This window comes from Gracilinanus agilis, chromosome 4 (assembly GCF_016433145.1).
Source record: "Gracilinanus agilis isolate LMUSP501 chromosome 4, AgileGrace, whole genome shotgun sequence".
NCBI lineage: Eukaryota > Metazoa > Chordata > Mammalia > Didelphimorphia > Didelphidae > Gracilinanus > Gracilinanus agilis.
Window position 1 is genome coordinate 309,733,818 of NC_058133.1, and position 20,059 is coordinate 309,753,876.

The 20,059-nt window shown below is 33.5% G+C and overlaps 1 protein-coding gene across 2 annotated transcripts in view; it reads left to right on the forward strand.

The window, feature by feature from the left end:
* SMAP1 (small ArfGAP 1) overlaps positions 1–20,059 on the forward strand; it is a 249,405-nt gene that overhangs the window by 212,286 nt on the left and 17,060 nt on the right. For both annotated transcript variants that reach the window (XM_044676039.1, XM_044676040.1), the window contains one exon: positions 11,179–11,269. In XM_044676039.1, coding sequence (XP_044531974.1) covers positions 11,179–11,269 — 91 coding nt within the window. The remainder of the gene's footprint in view (positions 1–11,178; positions 11,270–20,059) is intronic.

Sequence of the window (20,059 nt, forward strand, 5' to 3'; positions counted from 1 at the left end):
GTGAAGAGATGTTATAGGATATTTTGGTATAGAGTAGATATTTATATTCCTTCTGAATTCATCTTGTTTTTATTTTAACAGTTTGGTATGCATTACAAATGATAAAGTCTTGATAGATTAGATAGATCTATTTTTAGCTGTATGGTAGTAATCATAACAATAGAATGTGGTACAAGCAAATAGCTTAAATACCTTAACCAATTTGGGAGTTTGTCCTTTTCTTTCATTGATTATTTCAGCCTTCCAGAAAATGTGAAATTTCTCATTTAGAAACCTATTCAATTGTACCTATAAGGGTAATAATTCTGATTCTTGGTTTCAAAAAACAACTTCTGTAGAATTGGTAGTTGTTTTTATAGTAATCTACTGTCATCTACTTCAGTAAATCAATAAACATTAATGACATGTGATATTTGCCAGGTACTTCGGGTATACAAGTACAAAGGAATTTATGTTTTAATGGTAGGGACAAGGATATATATAGAGTCTCTTAAAAGGTTCAGTGCAGTGTTTAAGATATTAAAGCTTAAAACTGCACTAAGACTTATGGGATACCTTCTATAAAGTATCTATTTTATACACACATTCAAAGTAGTTAAAGGGTGGACACTAGCAGTTACTAGAATCTCTTCCTTTTCCAGTTCATCTATATTTCTGCCCCCAAAAATCTTCCTATTGTACTCAAAACTTTCAGATGCCTACCTATTTCCTACTAAATAAGACACAAATTCTTATTCTTAGCATTAAAACTTTCTACCACTTTCCAAGCCTTATTTCACATTACCCTTTTCCATGCTAAGCTCTAGCCAAGCTAGATTACTTACTCTTTCTTCATCCTATCTTGGTCTTTCCTTTGTGTATTTGAATGTGCTTTCACTCCTGCCTATGATTAGATTCTCCTTACATTTCCTCATGTAGGAATGTTTCTTTCTTCAAGGTCAAATTCAGATGCCACCTGCTCTATGAAGCTTTCCCTTCAAACTTTCTAACTAGAGGTGATCCTTTCATTAAAAAAAAAAGTACTTATTGCTATCTTTTGCTTTTATGTCATTTTTATTTCCTAATATATTCCTTCTTCCAGAGAGTTATTCCTTCTAACAAAAGAATAAAATAGAAAAAAATCCCTGTTCATTAAAGCTATCCAGTATATCAGAGAAGTCTTGATATTGTATGTCATGTATGTCTGAACCCATAATCTTATATTTCAATATTTCTCTTCTTTGTGGTCAAAATTGATCATTATAATTTTATGACATTTAATTAAGATTACTTGATTCTGTTCGTTGTTGCTCCTGGGGTGGCTATTTGCACAATGACTAGAGTTCTAGGCCTAGAATCTACAAGATTTGAATTCAAGTCCTCCTTGATCTAGCCACATTTTTTCATCAAAGATGTGCTCTTATTCAAGGTTCTATGAAATTCGATTTCCTGGTTCTCCTCCTTCTGTGTCTGTGCCTTTTAGATGTCCCTTGTTAGTTGATCATTTTTCTTTCTCTTAAGTATGGGTATACCTGAAGGTTACATCCTGAAGACTTTCTTCTCTTCTCCCTCCCTCCCTTGGTGTCTTACCTACTTCCAGGGATTTAGTTATCACCATTACATAGAGCTTTCCCAAATTGATACATAAATCCTGAATCTCCTTAATTCTAGTTACTACTAAAATGACTTGAATGATTCTTTATATCTTTGTCTATAGTCCAAGTCCACATAACAATCATTTTCTGTGCTACAAGCCTTCAGTGTGTACAATGGCAAATCATCTAACATCTCCAAAACTGAGACCCTTCTATAAATGCAGTGGAGTAAACCAGATGACTTCTCCATCTCTAGTGTGTGATCCCATGATGAATCGAACCCCTAATGAATTCACTTCACTCAAATTCACTACAAAAATGCTATTATTAACTATTCTCCTACCCCTCCCAAAGTAAGAGTATAGCTTATAATAGCATACTTATAACAGATTTCTATTACAATACCTTAATTTGGATGTCCCTTTTCATTTGTTTTTAATGGGGTTCAGCCTTTACCACATTTTCAATAAACATTTATTTGAAGTTCACTTAATAAATACCAGGAGGCTATTATTGCATTGCAGATTTTATAGTCTTGTTGTTATCTTATCTTTCATGTTCTTTGCTTTGCATTGCTTTTTTATATCATTTCAATTCTTTAACAGGAATATCTTGATGAAACTCATTCTGTGTTTAAAAAATTCATAATGCAGATTTATGGCTATTTTTGAAATAATGCCTATTTAACACTGTGTTTTATAATAATTAGGGAATGTGCTATGAATTGCAATTGAATCATACACAACCCTTAATGTGAGGTATGCTATTTCTATGATCCACTTTCAGGCCCTTATTCATTTCTTCCTTTTAGTTATTCAGGTGTTTTTGTTTTTGTTTTTTGTATGGGCCTGTGATTTCAGTAGTATAGAAAACTCCTTATATTAATGCATATTTTCAGTGGTTCTTAGAGTGTTCCTTTGAGAGACTGAGAAGTCACTTGCCTCATCACCCTGCCTATAATATGAATACTAGATTTGGTACATAATTCAACCCATCAAAACATGGTTTATAATGGTATTGTGTTTCCAGGTTAAAAAATATTTAAACTGATTTTGCTTTTGGAGGATTCAGTTAAAACACTAAATCTACATGTTTAGAGTTTTGGTTTTTTTTTTTCTGTAGAAAGGGCTACTAATTAGCTTAGAGATCTTCAATGTCCAAAAGGATATTTCCTTAGGCAGGAAAATAGGACTTGATAAAGTCACTGTTACATTTCAACTTCAACATTTCAACATTTATTAAGTACTGGCTCAATAAAGAACTTTTTGCTCAGCCTAAGACTCAGAGTGTTACAAAGATGAAATATGTTCTTATGGAGTTTATGTTCTGTCATCCTTTGGGATATAGTGAATAAAGGCTGGATTTAGAGTGGCTAAAGCCTGAATTCTAATCTTGCCTCTGATTCTCGTTATTTATGTGTCTCTGGAAACATTATCTCACCTTCTCAGCTTTTTCCCATCTTGAAAATATGACGGTGATAATATTTTTTCAAACTGTCTCCTTTGTTGTGTGACTGAAATAATGTTCTTAAGGTATGTTGCAAACTATATTGCATAATGTAAATGCCAGTCATTATTTATTTGGTTTTTTTAGTCCATTCTACTACATCTCCTTTATGATCTTTTGGCCCCATTATGGCACCCTTGCCAAAGACTGGTGTTTAACTACAGTTATTATTATAATCCTTTCATGCTTTATGCTTTAAACTGATGTCATTAAGTATAGTTCAAGGTTCCCCATCTTATCTGTGAAAATAGAATTCCCTTTACCAAGGTTGGAGCTCCCACATGTATTGTGGATGAACCTGTTGGGTGCTAATTCTATGTTCAATTCATCCTCATTCTATAGAAATATATTAGCTTTTCCTTACAGGCCATAGTTCTTTTTTTTTATCTATGATAGGCCAAGCCCTTTGAAACTGCCCTGTGTAGTTGTTTTTAGCTTCCAACAATAATGCCATCTCTTAATATCATCTCACTGAAAGAAAAGCTTGAAGCAATAGCCTAATACCAACCAAGATTCAGGCTGCCTACTGTTCGTGTACAAGTTTAACCTTTTACAGTTCATTTATTCATAGGGAATTGCCATTAAGGCTTTTTAATTCTATCCCCTCTTCAACTATACTTTTCTCTTTTTCAGTGCCCCAGATTTAGTATAACAATTTATAAACTGGCAGCATATATTGGCCCAGTGAGTGTTTGAATGATATGTTCCCTAAGCCATTTAAATAATCCAAAATTGTGGCTTTAAATAGACTTTACCTCCAGACAAGGTTGTGTAGCTTAATTTTTTTTTTTATATTTCTTTTTTTTGTCATGCCTCAAACCAAAACCACCAGAAAATTCCCCCTGAAAATAAGCAAAATGTAGTTTGGGAGAGTGGAAAAACACCAGCTTGGAAGGGGGAACCTGGGTATAAATGTCAAGTTTTATAGCTGCATGATTTTGGTTGTCACTTCCCCTCAGGATCTTGGTTTCCTCATCTGTAAATTAAGAAAATCAGACTGTGTTATTTACATGGTCTTGGTTGAAGTCCCCTGGTCTTAAGAGTTCAATTTTAAAGGAATATCGAATACAGAATAGTTAATAATTTGATATAATTTGTCTAATCTTACATTTTTTAATTACAAGAATTAAACTAAATTTTGAATAAGTTCTGTGGAGCTTAGAGTTGCATAATTTTCCATTTTGTAACATTTACGAATGTTCTTATCTAAATCACTTGGCTCACTAAAGATAGCTAATACTGCAAAATTTAGAGGCTTAACTGATATACCGTTTATTTAAGATGGCAGAGAAATAGGAGAAAATGTAGGAGCTGGAAACGAAATGATTTTTGATTCAATTATAGTCAGAGTAACATTATGAATTACAAGCACATTGGTTGGTGAAGCTTCTACTAATAAAGGTTTTAATAATTTGAATGAGACATCTGCTCAATATGAATCTAAGGAAATTACATTTTATAGAATTACTCTAAGTAGGCCCATGTTCTTACTTGTTATAAAAATTTGTTTAATAAATTATAGATGCCCTAATTTTATCTACTTGTAGTTGACTGTATTCTCTATTTGTTAGAAGACAAATTCCATATGCAGCCCTTTTAATAGAAAAAAAAAGGAAAGTCAGAGGCTTCCATGAATATTATCTGCAATTTCTAAAGTTGAGCTTCAAGTTATGTGAATGCAACTAGAGGAAGAAGTAGAAACAGGTCAAGAGAATGCAAATGTGTCTCAATAGTCCAACTATCTCCTACTTACATCTTCTTAGTAATTTTCCCCTTTATTTGTATAGGAAGGAGGATTTGATGAATCTAAGGATATTACATTTTATAGAATTACTCTAAGTATGCCCATGTTCTTACTTATTATAAAATTTTGTTTAATAAATTACAGATATCCTAATTTCATCATTGTAAATCTTGACAAGGGAAACATTTCATAAAATATAAACTTGTGACGTTTTAAGACTTAAGAAATTTCAGTGAAAAAATATTATGTAGCAATTAACTGTAGAGAGGAATTGAGAATGTATGTCTGTTGTGCACATGTTTATATAAAATGCTTCACTGTAATTCTCGACTAGCAATTAGAGTGTCACCTGTCTTGAATCCAAAATTCTCATAAGATAAAAAGGAAGCATTTTAAAATGACTCTCCTGTAATCTCAAGTCCAAATCTTTCTACTGACCACACAGCAAGGGAAAAACAGTCAAATTTTTCACTTGTGATTTTGTGAATTTAGGCTTTGAAAAAAAATTTTAAGCCCTCACTTTCTGTCTTTGAATCAATACTAAGTATCAATTTCAAGGCAGAAAGGCAGCAAGGGCTAGGCAATTGGGATTAAGTGATTTGCCCAGCTAGGAAGTATCATAGGTCAAATTTGAACAGAGGTCCTCCCAACTCCAGGATTGACTCTATTCACAGAGTCACCAGCTGCCCTGTCACTCCCTCAAGACTTTTAACGCATTATTTAATTAAGGTTTTTTGCCTTGACTGCAGGGGAAAGTTTGGTAAACTTAGTTATCTACGTAGAAGTTCAAGACTAGTAAAATGCAAGCGAGTTTTTATTTATGAAAGACATGTCATAGAAGCAAAACTTCTTCCATAAGTATTTAAGTTTAGACGTCAAATTTTGTTCAGAAACACAATTTATGAATGTTCTCTTGTTTTGAATGTTAACCACAACTGGCAATAGGTATAGTGTACACATGTGTAAAAGAAATGGTAGCTTTATAAAAATAGAAGCAAAAAGAGATAACATACCTACTCGTCTAATTCTTCTGCTTCAGAGAATCTCAAAAAAGGAAAATTTGTCAGAAATAATCTAATCTATACCTGAACAGATATCTTCAGAAGTGGTCATCTAGTCTTTTCCCTGAAAAGTTTCAGCGGTTGGGAACTCACTTTCCTCAGGTAGCTCTTTTGTAATTTGTCCAAATATCTGTTTTTCTACAGCTTTATTCTGAGTCTTACCCAGAATCTAGGCAGATCAAATTTTTCCCCACCTGATACCATTCATAGACTTCAATAGAACTATCATGGGGGCTTTTAGGTAGCACAGTAAAACAGAGGACCAGGCCTGGAGTCTGGAGGACCTGGGTTTAAATCTGGCCTCAGACAGTCAGACACTTCCTAGTTGTGTTACCCTGGACAAGTTACTTAACCCTGATTACCTAGCTCTTGCTAGAAGTGATACTTTCAAGACTCGGTTCAAAAAGTTTTTTCCTAATACCCTTAGCTGCTAGTGCCTTCCTTCCCCAAATCATATTTGATTTCTTTCTGGACAGGATATTTTTCCCAGTAGAATGAATGTTCCTTAAGGACAGAAAATGACTTCACTTTTTATATGTACAGCACTTAGAACATTACCTGATACATAATAAGTGCTTAATAAATCTCTGCTGATTAACTGATTATTAGATACAAAATGGTTTTAGTTAAGTATATATACATTAGAGCAGCATTGGTGAACCTTTTAGAGATTATGTGTCCAAACTGTACCAACCAGTGCAAACCACAACTTATCTACTCATTCTGTACAATTTTTGTCCGTGTCATCCCATAAGCCTCTATTAGAGAACCTATTGACATACCCAAGATTTTCTAATATTTCATGGGCACCAATGCAATACATGGACTGGCCATCTCTTTTCCCTTCCTCTTGTTATATGACAAGCCCATCTCCTTTTTCTAATTCTATATTTCTTTGATCATATTTTGTCATTTTTTGCAGGTACATTAATGTGCTATATATATAACCTTCTCTAATTTTTTTTCTATACTTTTTGTATTCTCTGGAGATTTTTGTTGTTATATGGTGTATATACACAGCCATATAGTTAAGTTAGTATCCCTTGGACAATATTGGTTTTTAAAAGATGGATTTATGTGTCAGGAAGCAAGCTATGAAACATGATTCTAATACTTATCATTTATCTTAGTTTTGAAAATGTTTAATTCTTACAACTAAAAGTTGGTTCAGTCTGCTCTAGGGAGGATTGTTTTAAGAAATGATAAGCTGTAATGTTTTACATTGTAATGCCTTGAAAAATTTAGAGCATTGAAAGAAAATCTTGAAAATTTTACTTTTTAACTTTTATTATAACAATATATTTTTTAAAAAAGATCTTTCTGTCCATATTTTCTGCTGATAGTTTGTAGAATTTATTTTAACAATGAAGTTGAGAGGCGAGGATATTTATATGTTTTATTTAAAAAAATTACCACACTTTTGTTTTGTGTTGTTTAAAAGATCTAGTTTTACATGAAATGGACCGTAATTGGTGGAATGAGAGTACTTGGATTCAAATGAGACATTTGGATTAAAGTCCCAGTCCATCTGTTTATTTCCTTTTTAATGGGCTAACCACTTAAATTCTCTCAGCCTTATTTTTTTTTTTTACTATAGCTTTTTTCTTATGATTTTTTGAAGTCCTAAGAAATTTGGCATGTAATAACCCTTTTAAGCTCTAGATCTGATACTAAATATCAGTGAGACTTGCTTTTTATTGACTTAACTAAAATTTTTAGAAATTTGAGGAATACACATGATTGAAAAATGGATGTGTATTACAAAGATAAAATTAATTTTTAAAAATCAAAGCAGTTACTGTTTGTGTTAGGATTTTAGGAAAATTCCGACTCATTCTCATTTAAGTAATTATATGTGTTGATGTATTTCTTTGAGCTAAGAGGCTTAATCTAAAGACAAATCTACTCAACATGCCTTTCATTAAAGTATTTTTAAAGTAACAAGATTAATTTCTGACTTTTAAATTGGTAAGCAAAGAAGAGTATTATTTAAATTCAACCTGTGTAATTCTAATATATGCAAGGGAGTACTTAATTTCTTTTAAAAGGTTATAGGGTTTGCATTTCAAGTTAATCCTACCATGCATTAATGTGTAATGAAATACTGTTTCTGCCTGATTTTAGAAAACCAAAGAATCAAGGGAAGAAATTGAATGCCATCTTTTAAAATGGACATTCTTTTTGCTTTTATTAATTTGAAGAAGGGCCTAGATGATATTAATTAAAAATCACTCTGCTCTTCCACTGGAACATCACATCATGAATATAACTTATTTGACCTTCTCAGCCCCATAATAAATAGTAGGGGTACTTAAGAATCAGTCTTGAAGTTTTTGTGCTGAGTTAACTCTAATATTGTGTGGACAAAAATGTGCAAGGCATGTGTGCCCTGGTGTGGTAGAGGGGGCTGCTCTGTTCCCCCTCTCCACCACACCTGAGGACAGTGTTTACACATTCCACCCCTCTACCCAGCAACCCAATGAAAACACTTCCTCCCTCCTTTGGCTGGGGGGTGTGGGGGTCACAGGCATCTTGAAGGTACAGTTTGGACACGTAATCTCTAAAAGGTTCACCAATGCTGCTCTAATGTATATATACTTAACTAAAACCATTTTGTATCTAATAATCAGTTAATCAGCAGAGATTTATTAAGCACTTACTATGTATCAGGTAATGTTCTAAGTGCTGTACATATAAAAAGTGAAGTCATTTTCTGTCCTTAAGGAACATTCATTCTACTGGGAAAGATATCCTGTCCAGAAAGAAATCAAATATGATTTGGGGAAGGAAGGCACTAGCAGCTAAGGGAAGGAAAAAACTTTTCGAACTGAGTCTTGAAAGAAGTAACAGATTCTATGAAATGGAGGGAAGAAAGGGAGTGCATTGCAAGCAAATTGACCTTCATTCTGTTCCTCACATAGCTAATTCCAATCCCAATCTGTACCCTTGTACTGACTTTCTCCAATCCTAGGTATCTTTTTTCTAACCATAGTGGTAATGTTATATTTCAGAATCAAAATCTTCTTGTTATCTGTCATCTCTCTTCCCCCATAAAAATAGGAAGGGATCTGAAGATCAGGCATTTACACTTGTAGGTCAACTGATATCATCTAAAGGAAGTATATTTTTTAAGTTTTTTGTTTGTTTGTAAGATTTTCCCTTTATCAAAGAAAATTTAGTCATTAACAAGTAGGATGTTTGTTTTGTTTAGTTTAAGAAAGCCTCTGTCTGCTTCCCAACCAATTATTCCTATTCTCTACAGGGGATGAAATGAGGAAGCAGCTTTTTTGTCTAGGAAAAGTATGCTCAAACAGAATCTAGAGTTTTGTTGTAATGCCACTAAAAAAAAAACAAAACACTAATCCTAAAAACTACTATTGCACAACCTAACCCACCGATAGCAATCAAACTCAACCCCCCTATACAGAAGAAGGTTTAGAAGCAAAAACCACAAATCTAAAAATTAATAGCAAAGAAATGAAAAAAAATTATTATTTTTATTATTTTAGCATGGACTCTAACCATAACATTTGGCATGAAAAACCATTGTGTTTCAACTACAAAAATCTAATGACCAACTTACAAAAAACCCACCCACTTATAAAAATCATTAACCACTCCTTCATTGATCTACCAGCATTGTTCTACCTTACCTTTATTTTTGACCTCAGTTGGATAGGTCACTTATCTTCTCCTGACCTTTTTTTTTCTAATCTGAAAAATTAAGTAGTTGAATTTGATAATTTTTAAGATCTCTTCTTAGGTTAATTTGGATATCCAGTTTTCCTTAAATAATTTTAAAGTAGGTTTAAGTTCATTTATTTCTTTCATATTAAGTAGAATAAGAAAAAATTAAAATGTTATTTATTTAAATAATTTTTACTTATTTAAATAATTATAAGTCATAAAATATTTTATAAATTTATTATGTAAATGTATAATATAAAATCATAAATTTTATAAATTTATAAAAATAAAATAAATATAAGAAATAAAAATTATTAAATTTTTAATTTAAAAAATTAAATTAAAAATAAATTTGAATAATTACTTGAAAGAAATTATGCATGTGGTGATTTGAGGTTATTTGTTCTTCAGATGAGTTCTATAATACTTTTAAAATCAAATTAGCAGGGTATATAGATCCATACTTTGGGGGTGTTTATAGGAAATGACTGAAGTCTAAAAATTTGATCTCTTTATAGCTTGATGTTTTATATCTTAGAGTTATTAAAGAATTGGCAGATGTGATCACAGCAAAATTGACTAAAATTTCAGTGAGGAGAATAGGAGGTGGTGTAGTAGACACAAAATAGATTTGGTCATGGAAATTCTAGAACAGTCTGCTTAACTGAAATATCTTAGAAAATTTAGTTAAAGTACCCAGTAATTCATTACCAAACAGATCAGAGGATTATATGAAGATCACATTTGGCTAGTTTGCTTTTCTTCTATAAAAGAGTGGCAAGGTCTTTTGGTCACATTTAGCACATTCTCTGTAAAGAAGACATCTAGACTAAACTCTGGTACACCTGGGCTAACAACATGTTGGGACAACATTCCCCAAGGAAAAGGGATTGGGGTAGAATCAATCTTGGAATGATATGCAAGTGATACGCTGGTTAGGCTTTCTCTACAGGGGCTATTATTTAATTTTTTTTATTCAGAGATAAGACTCAATGAATAGCATAGGATAAAGACAAAAAGGTGGATAATAGGGATAGTTCCACAATGGAAAACCAGGGTAAAATGCTAAAAAATATTTGTAGTTAGTATTGGTCTACCATGAAGTACTATAAAAGGAAAAAAATATTTAAAATCCTGGATTCACAACTTGGAATCATTAATAAGTTTAATAAATGTTAACAAGAGTTTTTTTCACTTCTTTATGCCACATTTTTAAGGGTTATTATTGTGAAGTTCAGAGATAACTTTGTTCTGAGGTAATAATAATAATAATAATAATAATTAGCCTTTATACAGTGATTTAGGATTTGCAAAGCACAGATTTTATTTTATCCTCACAACAATTCTGCGAAGTAAGTACTAGTAGTTTACAAAGGAAGAATAAGTCAATAGCTTGTCCCAGAGTCACCTAGCCATTTCTGAGACTGGACTTGAACTTAGGCCTTATTGACTCCAGGTCCAGTGCTCTATCCACTTTTCTACCTCATGGTAATATATGTGACAATTACTTTTAAGTTGCAAAACTCATGTTTGCATAATTAATGGGGGTGGTTATGAGCATATTATTTAAGAAGCATTCACAATCCTTATTATTTACTTCCTGAAGCCTCAGAAGAAAGAAGAACAGAATCTGGAAATTAAAAAAAGCACCAGCCCTAAAAAGGCAGCAGAACCCACTATTGATCTTTTAGGACTTGGTAAGTAATAAATAATAAAAACCTTCATTTTTGTTACAGAACTATTGAAAGAGACCTTTATTTGAAATGAACATAATGGCTTTATCTTCAATATGCCAACAGATATCATGAACTGAATTTGAAAATGCTATGATTAAGTCTACTGAGTTCTCCCACTATAAAGGAAATCTTTAATAAGGGGGCTGGTGTCTGTCAGCACTGTCTTCACTGAAATACAAGTAATGAGCTCCTTAGGGAAAGGAGAGATATCAAAGTAATCTTCAAAGGCTTAGTAGACTATGACATTTCAACATTTAAAATACAAAAGTGAGGGTTGGTGTGTTTGTGTGCTTTTTTTTTTAATATTATTAAAGTAACAGTATTCTATGGTGGGCTTATCATATAATGTGCTGATGTAAAAGAAAAAATAATTGTAGTTGACTGAAGCCATCTTCCATGTTTCATACATAATTCTAGTATCTAAGTTTATTTTATGCATCAACTAAAATTGAAAATTGTTCATTTTTGTCTAATGTCCTTTTTTTTCTTGGCCTAGCAGATAACAATATGTACTTTGACTTATAAGTAAATAAGCTTTTATTCAAGAAGTGCCAGGTCCTATATGATGTTTATCTATAAATATTGTGAGTTCTTTTTTGTATTCTTCCTCAAAGGATTCTCAAAAAAGCAAATTATGGTTTTCATCAATATCGGTGCTTTGTGGCAGTAATGAATTTTCTTTCAGTTTGAGAAAAACTGAAGGATAAAGTAAGGCAAGTCTCTGATAAAAAATTTTTGTTCTTTGTGGGTAAATTCCTTCTTGTTTTGAGAATCAAATGTTACATATTTTATTCATTTCTTTAAAAGCTGGTATGTATCATGCAAATGTTTCTCCTAGAGGTAAATTTCCTAATGTGGTAGTGAAAAATAGTATGATAGACACATAAAAAATAAATGTAATTTTGAAAATAGAATTTGAGACTGGAGGCTGTAAACATAATTATGTGAAGTTGCTAGTCCTCGTAATTTCTGTATTTTATTCCTTTTATACTTTGACTTATGAAGGACAAAGGGAAAAGATTTCTGTCATATTCCAAATTAAGATTGTCTTATTAAACTAACCCATTTTTAAAAATTGCTATAGCATTTCTAGTTCACTTGAATTGGTTTAGTACCTGGTTAATTCATTTATAATTTATAATTATCTTTAAAATATGCTTTACCGTGCCACATAGGTAATGTTTACATGCTTGTTATTGGCATCCCAGGCTCTCTATAATGAAAGCTGTTCTGGGATGCTACTATATATGTAAAGTAAAATAAAGATCACATCATTTGAGAGTAAATTGGTTCTTTCTTTCTTTAAATGAAGCGTTAGTTAATTGAGGTCATTTTCTTTCTTAATCCAACTTTGGTGACAGGCTAAATCGTGCTCCTTTTTGGCTTCTTATTATTTTATTTTTTTAAATTTAAAATTATTTTTGGTTATATTAAGTATTTTGTGTATGTCCACTTCCAGAGAAGGAACTGATAAATAGAAATAAGCAAGGCATAACTTTATGTATACATATTTCTTTTTGTTGAATGCTGATGTCTATAGTGTGGGGAGAGGAAGGAAGGAAGGAGATACCTGACTTCTTATTCCTATCCTTGTAAAGTTTGTACTGTATTATCCACCCAAAGGTATTTATTACCTGTCAAAATGTCCAGTGCAGTTTCAATGCTAAAGCACAGTGAAAGAAGATTACATATGGAGTCTCAATTCCTAGGCTCTGTTCCAGATCTGCCAGTGAATACCTGTGTGAGCTTGGATAAATCACTTACTCTCTTTTTTTTTTAATCCCAAAGTTTAGGTGTCAGAACCAGATGTCAACCTTCAATTCTTTTTCCACATTTTCCTCCCTTTTGCTTACCCAAGATGCACACCTTTTCCCCACATCTCTAGATCCTTACTGCTCCTTTACTCTTCCCCAGCCTTTTAGGGGAGAGAGTGTGACCTCTTATTGATTCCAAGCCCAGGACTCAAAAGATTGAGGAATTGAGGGTACAAAGGGGGCAAGGGATGACATGCTACACAGACACATTTTGCATGCACAAACACATATGTGTACATATTTTTGTGTGTACATATATGTGTGTATCTTAAGACCCAAACCTCCAGGAGTTACACTGGGCTAGAATTAATCCTTAAGTCCACTTTAATTCAGATGGTTCAAAAGATTTCAGACAAGGGCTAAATTAATTTCCAGAAAGTCATAAGGCTGTTCAGAGTAGGAAATTGCCTGATTAAACTCATAAAATCATAGAGTGACCATAAAGATTGTTTTATCCCATCTGGACAATAATGTTTTCTAGAATACCTCTGAGAAAATGGTCATTTAACTCCTACTACATTATAATTGTGGATGAAGTGTTCAGTGTTTAGTAAGAGAGTTTATTCCATTTTTGTACAACTAATTGTTTATTATTACATCTACATATTAAATGCCAGTCTCTCTTCTGAGCTTCAGACCTGTATCACCAAATGCCTGTTGCACATTTCAAACTGGATGTTCTGAAGATGTTTTTATTTCTACCCTCCCTTCTTCAAAATTTCCTTATTTCTCTCAAAGGCATCTCCATTACCCCCTTATAATTTTAGCATTGTCCTCTATTAGTCACACACTTCTCCATCCATGTCAGGCCTTCACCACCAGTTCCCTAGATTATTGCAACAGCTTCCTAATTGGGTCATCCTGCCCCAAGTGTGTAAATGGAATTAATATCTGCCGATTCATAGTCAAAACCCTACTCAACCTAGGCATAGAAATGATATAATCCTCACCTCCCTTAATGGGGAGGGGAGATGAGTTACCCACACGTGACAATAAGTAACAAATCAAGAACAAGGGACTGCCCTTTGGGCAGTCCAAAATCAGTGTAGAGACTGCCATTTGTCCATTTGAATTAGAGGTGGACCCACGGGAAGTGACGAAAGACACTATCTCTTTAAGTATGTTGGTTACTTCCTGTGGAGGCAGTTTCTGCCTTGGACTTGGTGCTGAAGGAGCTCCTGAGACCACAGACAGCTTCTACTCTGTATTGTCACGTGGGTAAGTTAGGCTGACTTCCTTGGCCTACCTAGGCCGCTTCCAAACTCTGCCTTAAGTAGGCACTAGCCTATCTGGTTGCTAGGCCTTGAGGCTTGCAGCCTAATTTATTTAGCCTTTTCACCTTTTCTCTCCTCCAGGCCTCCGCAGGCCAGGACTAGCCTCTCCCTTTTTCTTTATTCCTATATCTTTACCTTCCTATTGTAAATAAACTGCCTAACCCGATGCTGACTTGGGTCTGATTTAATTATGGAATCGACCTGAATTGTTGATTCCTGGCGGCCACACTTTAAATACATATCTATAAAATACCTAAATTTCCCTCTTACACAAGTCTCTCAATACTCCAATCCATTCGATACGCTACCACCAAAGTAATTTCTTTAAGCTTTGGCCTAACTTTCCTGGTATGTGGCTTCCCTTTGCATCAGATATCAGTAGCTTCCTTATTGCCTATAGAATAAAATATAAACTCCACTGTTTAGCTTTTAAAACTCTACATGGGAGCAGCTAGGTGACTCAATGGATTGAAAGCCAGGCCCAAAGACAGGAAGTCCTGGGTTAACATCTGGCTTCAGACACTTCCTAGCTATGTGACCCTGAGCAAGTCATTTAACCCCCATTACCTATCCCTTATTACTCTTCTGCCTTGGCACCAATATACAAAAACAAAAACTCTAGACCACCTGGCTTCATCCATTTTTCTAGTAAAAAAATTCTCTTGGTTTATCACATAGGATGCTTCTTCCTTCATTTCTTTGCCTTTGCAGTTACTATTCCCCATGCTGGTAATGCACTTGCTCCTTACCTCCACTTCCTAGTCTCTCTTCTAAGATAAGCTTAGACTCCCATCTTCTATATGATGCCCATCCTGGTCTCCCAACTACTAGTATCCTCCCCTCGCACAGTACTTTGTATTCAACTGCTTTGTGTATGTGTAAACATCTATATTTCTTAACTTTGTATTTATTCTGCATGTATTTTATATGCACTTGTCTCTTCCATTAGAATACAGACTGTTACGAGTAGGGATTGTTCAGTTCTTTGTACTTGTTTACCCATTGCTTAACACAGTACCTGGCACACATTAATGAATATTTTAAAATAGATTCATTATTATTGTTTTGTTTGCTTGGATCTGTGATTTCAGAGGGTAAGGAGTACCCCATAAAGGGGGGGGGGGGGACCTTTACCAATGCAGAGCAACAACTGTTCTAGAACTTTTGGTTTCATTTGTCTGGAACATCGACATGTTAAGTCACTTTCCCAGGGCCACACTGTATGTTAGAGAAGGGACTTGAACCCAGCCTGGCCTGATTCAAGGTTAACTCTTTATCACCTCTGCAGAATGTCAGTTGTTGCTTTTATTGAGTAGAAATTGGCCTCCCTTTAATTTAGTCCTAGACATACTCTCCTAACTCCTTCTTGCAAGTTACTGGTCATATAGCCTATTAAATGAGGATAGTGCTAAAGAATTCATCATTTTGATATACAACATCAGTAATATCCTGCTAATGAAAACACAGTTCAGGAAACATATTGTCAATGCATGTACATAGTCTTCATTGTCTGAATGGTATTGATTTAAATTTACCTATTTTCTTTTGCCAGCCCAACTTAATCTAAAGAAATTGCTGTCTAAACAAGTTCACAAGTCTTTTCAATAAGAAGCTTTTAAAAATATGTGACTATAAGGGTAAAAGAAATAGAACTAATCTGAGCAAGAAGTCTTTATTGAAATAATGTGTAGCTGAGTATCGGACTCTTAGAAATAGGTACAACTTAAATATGTGAGAAAAGCTAACATTCTTTAAAATGTCTGCTTTTATGCTAAATTGAAAGAAACAAGATGTGTTATTTTAATGCACCATTCAACTGAAATGGCAAAGTTGAGAAGGGTAGTGTAACACAACTGCCATTGTCTAATCCAGTTCTTTACCAAATATGAGAGATGAACAAATTGCCTTTTTCACCATAAAAATCTATTTCAAGGAGAATTATCTATAGGTAGTTACTTGGAAACAAACTTAACAAAATGCCTTCAAGTAACTCTTCTTGAAAGTTGAAGATATTTAAGTGCTATGGGGCAGGAATGGTATCAGCTTCAATTTATTTTTTCAATAAAATGGAAATAATAATGGCACCTACCAGTTTTACCTTTAACTTAAAAAATAGAAGACCTGAAGAGGGAACTGAGTTACAGACAACTAGGCCATGAATCCTTGGTGTTGATGCCAGAGAGAGATGAAAATGACCCCACTTCTGCTGTGGAGGATGTTGCATGTAAATACATGGAGACAGGCAAGTGCTCTAAGTGTTTGGTCAATAGGACATGGCAAAATATATTTCACATGAGTGGTTAATGAATATTTGTTGATTTGAATTAGACCACTCTGAATAGAAATGGAAAGAGCTGTTTTGTTTTTGTTAGTAAATCTGCAAAAAATAATGGTAACTTAAATGGGTTAGTATTGAGGTGAACATCACTGATCACAGAGAAACCACTTGAATCAATGTTATGGCCACTTTGATTTTATTCCTTTTCAGAGATGTAGGAGGGAGGAAGAATGCTTCAGTTGTTCTCTCTGAAGTATTAGATATGGCAGTTTCCATTGCATCAAGGATATACTCAAGGCAGAAAGCTATTCTTATTCAAAAATAGTAAGGAAGAACATGACATCTATTGTTTATTACATACATAACTTTCCAAACTAGAGTAGTATTTGCTAAGGGGCCTTTTTGATTTAAAAAAAAGTATTATATTTTAAAGGATGTAATGAAAGAACAGGATGAATTTGGTTACTATTTATTGAATATCAGCCAGGTTCATGGAACTGTCCTAGGTACTAGGAAATGTAGTTCTCTGTTTTATATTACAATGAAAGTAAGATTCAGCCAATAAACAGAAAATGAAGAGTCTGACCCTTCTGAAGGAAAGAAGAAGAGATAGATGGACTAGGAGAGGAAATATTGATATTCAAAAGAGTTTAGTGTTTGAAATTTTGAATATATTACTGAATTTCTAAGTTTTTCCTCCACCACTCTAATTTTAGTTGTCTGAGGTTGAAATATTTGTAGTTTATGCAAAATAAACTGACTATAGAAGGTAGTAAATTTTAGATTTTGGATATAATTTTATATTTTTTATCATTACAACTGTTACTTTTATTTATTTCAGGTAAATTCTAATGGATTATTGATTCCTTTGCAGACAGTTGGAAAAGAAAGCAAGATAACCCATTGTGTCCATATTGCATCATAAGAGCTGTGTCAGTATCCCTTATATAGTGTTTTGTTTCCCTCAAGATTAAAAACCAGTGACTTTTTAAAGAAACTAAGTATAGATAGATGGTGAAAATTGTCATCTAGTTCATAATTAGAAATAAACTAGATATTTTTGTTATTTTCTTGGGGAAATCCATCAGAAAAGAGACTAAATTTTGATTCATTTAAGTCAAATAAATTAGGTTTACAAAATGGAATAAATCAGTTCAATATCTTCATTCAACACATAGTTGATATGTTCACTGTGTACAAATCATGGAGAAATATGCAAAAATGACTAGATATAGTCCTCAGGAAATCACAGTCTAAATAACAGAAATTATTTCTGTATAAAATAGGCCAGCCTTAAGGAAGGACTCTGTCATTTTTCAAATATTAACTTAAAAAATCATCAGTGTCATATGAAAGTACTACAATAAAGTCACATTCAACACATACCCAATATTCATCAGAACTAAAAAAACAGTTTTTTTTAAGCTCAAACATTTTAACCTTTTTGAAAAAATAACACATCATCTCCCACAGGAAACAAATCCATCCTTGCATTTTCCTATAGGTGCACCCTTGGAGAATCTCAGATGTTAATTTTGAGCCAAAGAAATAATTTAGTTACATATTCACTTCCTATTTTTTAAACATCCTGGCTGAACTCTTAAAAGTAAAAGTGCTAGGTCTGCCCTTTGAGTATAACTGAGAGCCCTTAATTTTGATTTGATGCCTGCCTTTATCACTAAAGTTTCCTTCATATCTCTCTCTCTCTCTCTCTCTCTCTCTCTCTCTCTCTCTCTCTCTCTTTTTAAAAAAACTGCATTGTCCCAATTTCTTCTATTTACTCAATGCCTTTTCAAGGGGCCCTTTGTGCTTCATTCTTTCTTTTGGAAGTTGTCCCTTGCTAAATTTCTTCCATTTGCCCTAGGCTTTTTTTGTACTTTGGATCTCCCATTATTTTTATTGGCTACCACTGCCTCTGCATACTGATTATAGGGGCCTGCCTCTTTTTGCTACTACTCTCCTCTATAGAAGAGCAAAAAGTAAAATGTGTGAACCTGTCTCTGGTGAATGCTGATTAGCTGCTCACATAGAGGTACACTTTATTTTGTAGAGACATGCTTGGCTATGTGGGATTCTAGGGCTCTTTTCACCCCGAAAGAAGAGATTTGTATTTGGGTATTAAAAATTATTGTTATGCAGATGTATTTCTTTTGAAAATTGGTTAATAAGTTATACAGCTACTAAGCGAGTAGTTTGCTTGAAGTAAGGCAAACTGTAATCATGGCATAGAGTTTGGGCTTTTGATTTTTTAAGCCCTTCATTTCAACACGTGAAAAAAGAGGGAGAAAATGTATTTTAAATCTCTTTTGATTGTTTAGACTGACTTTTCAGTCCTTTGCTTACATTACATGATGTACAGTGAATTTCTAATGATCTGTGTAGGTATTATTCATGTGATTTGGGGAAATCTCTAAACTACCCACTTTAATTTTTTTCCATGTTTGCATCTCAGCAATTTCTTTACTGTCACCCAAGGATATGGGATGACCTTTCCTATCTTCCACACTTAAGCTGGGTGGTTATTGATTAGGTCAGGCACAGAGAGATTTTGAATGACTACACATGATTTTTTTTGATTATCCCTACTTTTGCTTCCTTTAGTGAACAAACTAATAATCAATCATACGTTGCTGAATTATTCCTTTCTGGTTAATTAGGTACAGCTATAATCAATGTAGTTTATGATACATATTATCATGTATTTTACATCAATAATAGGAACGCCTCTCCCATTTCTACCTTCTCCCATTCAGCTGTGCCCAAATATAGAATATGTAAAAGATGAAGGGCAATTCAAAATGAAGTGAAATATCTGCATATCTTGTAATAAAGCTGTTTGCAGCATAAATATATAGTAATTTTGCTTGTGACAAACACAGTAAACTGACAATTGCAACCTATTAGAAAATACTCATGTGACTTTGGGCACAGTGCCTGACACATAATAAGCGTTTAATAAATGTTTGCTGGTTTGCTTGCTTATTTTTTTTTTTTTTGGAAACTTTGCTGAGTTAGGAAGAACAAGAAATACAGTAAAAGTGGTTTCCACTTGGGCATGAACTTATTTATTCTTTTTATCAAAGCTTACAGTCCCAGTGGTTTTGAATGTCCCTAAAAGTTTCTCCTTTAATGATTATTTGTAGAGTTCCTATATTTTTGTCCGAGGCAAAGAACTTCTCTACCTAGTACAGGCTGGAATTTCAAGTTGAACATAATATTTATATGATGAAACAAAGCCAACATAGGAAAGGAAAAGAATTCTGAAGCAGAAAAATGAATTTAAATAGTGGTCTGTGTCTTAGTCTTTTTCCATAGACAGTCAGCATTCAAGAACAAGGAGAGCTAATAGTGACAGAATCAGCATTTGTGATTTTTAGGATGAAAT